The sequence below is a fragment of the Chiloscyllium plagiosum genome, unplaced genomic scaffold (genome assembly GCF_037043375.1).
Source record: "Chiloscyllium plagiosum isolate Xiang-an unplaced genomic scaffold, Cpla_swu_hap1 HiC_scaffold_11, whole genome shotgun sequence".
Taxonomy (NCBI): Eukaryota; Metazoa; Chordata; class Chondrichthyes; order Orectolobiformes; family Hemiscylliidae; genus Chiloscyllium; species Chiloscyllium plagiosum.
The window spans coordinates 19,030,521-19,039,025 of record NW_028270149.1 but is presented as its reverse complement, the minus strand read 5'-3'; the positions used below and the strand labels follow the sequence as shown (position 1 = coordinate 19,039,025).

The 8,505-nt window shown below is 43.9% G+C and overlaps 1 protein-coding gene across 1 annotated transcript; it reads right to left on the bottom strand.

The window, feature by feature from the left end:
* Positions 1-5,646: 5,646 nt before the first annotated feature.
* On the bottom strand, positions 5,647-8,385 carry sowahd (sosondowah ankyrin repeat domain family d). Its single transcript, XM_043705081.2, has one exon. It carries the CDS (start codon positions 8,084-8,086, stop codon positions 7,049-7,051), a length of 1,038 nt encoding a protein of 345 aa, XP_043561016.2. The 5' UTR covers positions 8,087-8,385; the 3' UTR covers positions 5,647-7,048.
* Positions 8,386-8,505: the final 120 nt, after the last annotated feature.

Sequence of the window (8,505 nt, the reverse complement as noted above, 5' to 3'; positions counted from 1 at the left end):
TAGAATTTATTTGGTTCTGTTCCTGCTGCTTCCACTTGCTCTTTCCAGCTGTTCATTGTCGTGGCTGGTATATTTGGTCTGGGTTTATGTGTTTGTCAATGGAGTCTGTGGATGAGTGCTATGCTTTGAGGAATTCTCTGGCCTCTGCTGGTTTGTCCTGTAATCATTGTATTGTTCCAGTTGTACTTGTGTGTGTGTGTGTGTGTGTGTTGTAGGAGGGACAGGTGGTCGTGGCATTTAGTGGTGAGTTGGTGTTCACGGATGTGGATTTCTAGTTGTCTACCTGGTTGCCCTATACTGTATAGTGTTTCTTGCAGTCTTTGTGTGGAATCCTGTAAATTGTGTTCACCTTGCACATGATGGGTGTAGGGATCTTTTGTCCTGGTGAGTTGTTGCCTAAGAGTGGCTGTTGGTTTATGGGGTGTCATGAATCCCAGTGGTTGGAGAAGTCTTGCTGTCAGTTCCGTTACACTGTTTTATGTAAGGTAGCGTGACTAGAGAGTTAGGTCGTGGCATGAGCTTGTTTGTCTGTGAGACATCTATAGGTGAAGTTGCAGGGATATCTGTTCTTGGCGAATAGTCTGTAGAGGTGTTCTTCTTCCCTTCTTAGGTCAGGAGTGCTGCAGTGTGTTGTAGCCCTTTTGAACAGAGTCCTAATGCAGCTTCTCTTGTGTGTATTTGGGTGGTTGCTGTTGTAGTTCAGTCCTGTTTGATGTTTGGAAGGAAGTGGAAGTGAATTATGTGGGGTTGGGGAACCCTGAACTTCCAGTTGCCTGCCACTTTAACACACCACTGTGCTCCCTGGCTAACATCGCTGTCTCAGGCTTTCTGTAATGCTCCAGTGAAGCTCAGTGCAAGCTGGAAGAACAACACTTCATTTACTGCTTGGGAACCCAGACTCAATATAGAGTTCAATAATTTTAGGGTATGAACTCTCCCGAGTCCTAGCCCCCAACCCCACACTCCAGGCCTTATTATCACATCATCTATCATTACGCACTACCAGTCACCACTAACAGTTAGCCACTAACAGTCTCCATTAACAGCTATTCACCATTCTAGCCAGATTGTTATCGACCCCTTTGTCTGTCCAACTGTTCTTTTCTCTTTGGGCTCTATCTCCACCTATCATTTACTTCCTACCCCTTCCCCTCACCCGATCTTCTGCAAAAGAATTGACATTTTCCTAGCTAGCATCGGTTCTGAGGAAGGGTCACTAGACCCGAAACATTAACTCTGATGCTGCCAGACCTGCTGAGCTTTTCCAGTAATTTGTTATTGTTTCTGATTTACAGCATCTGCAGTACTTTTGGTTCCTCCAATTCTGGCCTATTAGGTCGCCTTAATTTTAATCACTATGTCATTAATAACTGTTCCTTCGGTTGCTTTAGCCCCAAAGCCTTAGAATTATTTCCCTAACTCTCTCTATTACTTATCTCCATCGTAACTCTTTACAACGCTCCTTAAAAACCCCTCTCTCTTTAAGCAAGTTTTAGACACTTGCCATAAGATCACCTTCCATAGCACTGTGCCTGTCTTGCAATGCTCATGTGAAGTACTGAGAGAATCGCTTTTATTACAGTCATGACAATATACAAATATAATGTTATTTTTCTGGTCTCCAGTGTAATATTATAAGTAACAGTTCTCAGTTCATACTAACATTCTTGCTATAGCAGAATCTAATCTAATTAACACTACACATAATATATATTCATAAGTAGTGCTCTAGTTTCACCTCAACAATTTCTAATACATAGAAAGTTTTAATATTCTGTTAATAGAAGAACTTCCAACAAAATGTTCTATTACAGAATTTTATCTTTAAAATGTTTAAGATTGTTACCATAGCAATGCAAGAGAGTGGAAGCTATAGCATCATGGTATCAATGGTCTTCCCACTGTGATTCTTAAACCAAATTCAGATTTTCCTTAAAAAAACACATTGATTAATTCCCTATTCCTCAAAAAGACTAGGCGGTATTTTTTGAAGTGAAAGCATGAATATCAGTTACTTATAGGATATGTAGGCAAGTGGGACTAGTTTAGCTTGGGAAACATGGTCGGCCTGGACAAGTTGAACCGAAGGGTCTGTTTCCGTGCTCTATGACTCAGTTTTGAATGCTTAAGCTGAAATACTTAACAATCTGGTTAGAGAAGGAGAAGTAACCCTTACAATTGTTATTTCATATGTGGCTAATTTCTTATTTAGGGATATAATGCAATTAATAATATTGTCAAGTTGTAACTAATAACTGGTGATCTGGAAAATGTATTTCCCTCTGCAATTGAATGTTACTGTATGTCCTTAATCACTTTGCTGGTGATCATGTATCCCATTCTCCATACAGATATTTCTTTCTTCCCCACCAACCTCTGTCACCCTCTTTCCATTCCCTTCTCGAACCATCCCTCTCATTTTTTTCCCCTCTCAAATTTTCCAGTTCTGATTGCCCAGTTATAGGCACAATATTATTAACCTGGAGAGGGTTCAGAAAAATTTTAACCAGGATGTTGCTGGATATGGAAGGTTTGACTTATAAAGAGAAAGGTTGGATAGGCTGGGACTTTTTTCACTGGAGGGTAGGAAGTTGAGAGGCAATCTCATAGATGCTTATAAAATAATGAGGGGTATAGATAGAGTTAAATGATAGTTGTCTTTTCCCTAGGATTTCAAGTTGAGGGGGTACCTTTTTAAAGTGGGATGAGAAACATTTTTTAAAAAGACATGGGGGCAATTTATTTCTTTTTTTACAGAGGGTGGTTTGCATGTGGAATGAACTTCCTGGGGAAGTGGTGGATGTGGGTACAATTACAACATTTCAAAGGCATTTGGATATGTACATGAATAGGAAAGGTTTGGAGGGATATTGGCCAGGATCAAGGCAGGTGGGACTATTTTAGTTTGGGATTAGGTGGTTTGGCAGGGACCAGTTGGGCCAAAGGGTCTATCTCCATGCTAATGACTCTATGACTATGCATGGTAGATATATTCCCAGACTGAAAAAAGAACACTGCATATATTAGTTATCTACACAGAAATCAATAAATTACATATTGATGCCTTGACAGTTTTTCTTGTAATGAATAAAACCAGCAATCAAAACACTCATCCAGAACAATTGTGAAAACTAAAGACTGTTACAATGAGAGGTGTCATTCTAGCTTATTTATTTAGAAATAAATCCATCAAACTCCATATTCTCAATTTATTTTACCCCTTTAAATATTTTAAAGCAAAAACTACTTATAATCTAAAATAGAATTAAGTATTTCTTCAGTTATAATGCATGTGTAATTGAAGCTATTTTACTTGGGCAATGTATTTAATTGTGTTGTAGTCAAATTGGTAATTGAATTTAGGTCAGATCAGTTTAACAAGATATTACTTCAGTGCCAAGTTGAAAAGGCTTCTCGTCCTTCCCAAATATTGTGAAACCATGAGGAAGTTAAGTTGCCCAAATTGAAGTTTAGATGAACATAAGTGTTAAATGTTAGCAAAGAATCAATCAGCAGTACGGTTAGTTCCAACCTATAAACGTTTTGCTTATATTTGCCTTAGAGGAATGAAAAGGACCTGCATTCACAAGCGCAAATCCAGCAACCCAATTATCACGGCCAGTGATTCAAAATCAATAGCATAACACGGGTGGAAATTTTTAAATTACAGACTGGGACAGTAACCCCGTGAAGCAGTGACACCCCTAGCATGTACTATCAACACAGATTTGACGTTAGTTAAGTAATTTCCCGTTGCACTGTCACTAAAATTTGCAGTGTACATTTAAAGTCAGCGTGCAATTGCAAATTGGATTTGGATTGTGTAAATTTCATAGCAATTTGTGGTTGCAACCACCAAATAAAAATCTAGTTCACTCTCTAACCTGGTTTACAAAATTCCCTGCTGGCCTAAAACCGCTTAACCACTCAAATCTTCAGAAAGCTGATCCCTTTCCCCACCTAACCGCCCCCCGCTCCCAACTGATTTAACAGATGAACAGCAGTTCCACTACTTGAGAGAGTTACGTATTGACCTGCAAACACCCGAGAACAATTAGCAAAGCTATACAACATTACTGTATTTCTGGAACTTGAAATACAACTAACAGTTCACATCAGTTGCTATAATGTAAATTTGTTACTCTAACTATTGAAATAATTACTCCGTTAGATCACTATGAATGCTAACAGTGGTAAATCCACTACTTAAGGAAATCTGGATTTCTTCACAGCAACAACGTACCCAATAAAAAAGACCTGGAATACACTGTATAAATTGCCCAATTAGAGTGAGAAATGCTGGACAATTCATTCCTGATGAAAGGCTTTTGCCCGAAATGTCGATTTTCCTGCTCCTGGGATGCTGCCTGACCTGCTGTGTTTTTCCAGCACCACTCTAATCTAGACTCTGATTTCCAGCGTCTGCTGTCCTCACTTTTGCCTACTATGCTTCTGATGTCTGGTTAAATTTTCAGGCACAGGATCATAGAATCCCTACAGTGCGGTGAGGCCATTCAGCCCATCGAGCCTGCACCGATCCTTCGAAGTGCATTCCCACCCGCCCCCACCTCCACCCCCGTAACCCCTCATTTCCCAGAGCTAATCCATCCAGTCTGCCCACCATGGGCAATTTAGCACGGCCAATCCACCCAACCTGTACATCTTTGGACTGGAGGAGGAAACCGGCGCAGGCACGGGGAGAATGTGCAAACTCCACAGAGTGAGCCCATGGCTGGAATCGATTGTGGGTCCCTGGCGCTATGAAGGCAGTGTTAACCACTGAGCCACAGTACAGCCCCTGACTAATCACATTTTTTTCCCTGACTAAAACTACTTGTGACAAACACATCAATGAGCCAGTCTATAGATAGAAAAATATAGATACTGTGAATGTACAAGTTTTAAAAAATTCTAGAAGTACACAGCAGGTCCTTCAGTGGCTGAAACGAGCAAATTAACTTTCCAGGTGTTCACCACATCAGGACTAAAATAGGGTTAAACAGTAGGACAAGTACTACAGAGTTGTTAATCAGTTGGAGAAAAAAAAAGCCGATATTTGCTCAATCGAGAATACAGTCAAGAGATGTACAGCTCGGAAACAGATCTTTCGGTCCAACTCGTCCATACCGACCGGTTCCATTTGCCAGCACCTGGCCCATTATCCATCTAGCCCCTTCCTATCCAAAATGATATTACAGTAATTTAGGGAAAAGGCTCAAAACAGCCTGTAGCCAGCCAATGGGGTGAAAGCACAGGAAAGATGCACCCAAAGGAGTGGGAAAGAGGATGGAAATTGAAAATGCAGGAAATGCATATGGAAATAAGAGATTTGGAATTGGAAACATGCCGTCATGCATCAGTCACATGAAGAGCACTCATGCACAGCCCTTTTACTGAATTCTGTTGTTTTTAAGGAAGAGACTACAACTAACAGGCGAAACTATGTTCCCTCCTCCTCAGTCACTGGAATATATAACTTGTAAGGAAAATAGAGGGGATGTTTATGATCTGAATTGTATGAAGTCAAAATTCACAGCAAAAAGCTGTTGGATATGCAGAGGAGAATATGTTCACGGACATTTAAATATAGTTCACATTTAATTTGCATCCAGACACCACAGTTTTCTCAGATGTTGAAAACAAGTAACAACCTGCACTGAAAAGTTAATTTTAAAGCATTTATTGAAGTACAGTCAAATTTTATTCTCGAAAAAAAAATCACAATGTCTTATATTCGTGTTTTCAGTACCTGGCAACTTTTATTGCCTATTATTAATGCTGATTTTCATACCAAACGTTAATTCACAGAAGCAACAAAAATGACTCAAAACAGTATTTCCACAGTAATACCACAGCTCGACAAAGCTTTGACAAAGGGTCAGTTAGACGCGAAACGTCAGCTCTTTTCTCTCCTTAACAGATGCTGCCAGACCTGCTGGGATTTTCCAGCATTTTCTCTTTCGGTTTCACATTCCAGCATCCGCAGTAATTTGCTTTTTTCCACAGTAATAACCGGTCTCAAGGTTAAAACTATAATCTAAATCTTCACATCACCTGAGCGTTAAACAAATCATGTTCTGACAATTGTACTGACAATGCACGTTTATGGTACACTGGTTAAGGCAGGATCATCTTACAATCTGATCCATCAACTCTGTTTCTGATGACAACATACCGACCAAAATACAAACAGTATCACAGTTCGATCTCATGATTTCCTTTAAAACTACATCAAAAATCAGTATCAGAAATATGAAGTGTTACTTAAATTACAGTTACATTTCGGCAGGATGAGGGAGAGTTTGAAATGAACACTTTGCCCAAGTTCACCCGCATTTGTCAAAACACGTTCGGGCATTCTCTCCTCAATACACTCACTCAAGTAAAAAAAAAAATTCCCACAAAGGAACTCGATTACAATTATAAAATGAAAACGTACCGAATATTAGGAGGTCATGTTATGAAATTGTCTTCGAGTTTAAGAACAAAGTACTTTTAAAAAAATAAAATAAAAAGTGCTGAAAAGCTTAACAGGTCGGGTAGCAACGGCGTGGAAAGTTCTATATGGCTTTAAGGAATTGGTATTAGTCATGTTGATTCTGTGACAGCAGTTCCTTAGCGTTAACTTCTTCTCCCCGCCTGACCCGCTGAATTTCTCCAGCATTTTTTAAACTCAGATTTCCAGCATCCGCAATGTTTCGTCTTTACTTTTGGAAAACCGTACGCAGGCGACCAAGGCCAGTTGATCACACAGCGAAAAAAAAAAACAGAAATTGTTGGACAAACTCAGCAGATCTGGCAGCATCTGCGAGAGAGAAACAAAAACAATTCAGGTTTTCAGTCCGGTGACCCTTCTTCAGAACTGAAAGATACTGCCTGCAGCTCTATGTAGTATTGATCGGAGGGAGGGGGGAGGAATCTGGTGATGAGATCTAAGTTCGAGTCCCCCTGACTCTACCTGACGAATTGCTGATGAAGGGCTCCTGCTCCTCGGATGCTGCCTGACCTGCTGCGCTTTTCCAGCACCACTCTAACCTAGACTCTGATTCTACCTGGAGTCAGCCTTTTCTGGTTTCTCTCGCTGCCACGAAGATAGTTTCAGGAGTCGGTGCACTGAGGGAATCAGGGAGAATTCGCGATTCTTGGTCGGACTGTCGTGTTGTCTGTGCGGGGCCGGGGCCGGGGCTTGCTGGGGAGGTTGCGGCTCCTCCTGCTCCTGAGCGCCGGCCAGCTGCCGGAGTTGCGCGGGGGTCTCGCCGGCCAGGTACTGCCAGGCTTTGCGGCCGCGGTAGTCTCGGACGTCGACGTCCGCGTCGTAGGCGCCCACCAGCAGCTTGATGACCATGGGGTGGCCCTGCATCGCGGCGAGGTGCAGGGCGGTGTAGCCTCCGCCCGCCGCCCGGGCGTTCAGGTCCAGGCTCCAGCCGCGGCTCTGCGCCAGGCGCGCCAGCTTCATCAAGCCGTGGTGGTCGCCCCGCTTGGCCAGCCAGTGGGCGGCGGTCAGGCCGCTCACAAACTCCCTGCGGTTCAGCAAGGCGGGCTCCTGCAGCAGCAGCGCCTCCATCACCTCCCAGTCCCCGGCCGCCAGCGCCAGCGCCCACTCATGTTCCCGGGACTCCAGCGCCTCTCCTGGGGAGCCCGAGGAGGATAGGGACGCCCCCTCCTCCTGCTCGCTCCTCCCGCCGCTGTGGGCGCTCCACATGCCGCCGAAGCCGTCCCAGCCATTGCGGAGCATCAGTTCCCTCAGGCCCTTCCTCCTGGCTCCCGCTTCCGACCCGGTTGCGCCGCCCTTGCGCCCGAAGCTCTCCCGTTTCCTGAGCGAGCCCCGGCCGCCCGCCGCCTCCGCTCGCCTCCTGAGCGGGAAGGTCTCCGCCGGTTTTACGCCGGCCGAGCCCCCGGCACTTTCCGCCGTCTTCAAGAAGCGGCCCAGCAGGCGGGACAGGCGGTTCACATCCTCCAGGACCACGCTGTAGCTCAGCCCCTCGCGGCTCCCGCTGCAAGCCGAGGTGGGGCTCGGCTTATCCTGTGCCGGGCTGGCCTCCCCCAGGAACCGGCTCTGGCTCAACTCGCCGAGCTTCTCAAACATGCCGAGCTGCTCTCTCACTGCCCGCACTGGTCCAAAGCTCACACTCTGAGATGAAGTAATATAGAAAGCTGCTGTCCTCAGTGCCCTATACGTACTCCACGCCCCCGTGGAACTTCCTTGGAGGCATACATAAAATGTATACAACCAATAGGGCACCAAATCGTCCGATGCTCCGAATGTCTCCAAGCCAACCTGACAACACCTACCTCTCTTTAACTCAGGGAATTTTTCTCCTATCTACACACCACCTGCTGCTGACTGGACTTCCGATCTTTCCCGATTCCCAATAAGTAACGTTAAAGTCATCTGCTGCGTCGACTCTTAAAGTGAAACTCAGTCACGAGTTTAAAAAAAAAATCTGCCTAAAACAGAATTGAAATTTCACATTTTAAAAATAAACACACGTGCAGTCCTCATAA

Bases quoted from the DNA above. Each gene is read 5' to 3' on its own strand.
- sowahd (XM_043705081.2), bottom strand. From the start codon at position 8,086: ATGTTTGAGAAGCTCGGCGAGTTGAGCCAGAGCCGGTTCCTGGGGGAG.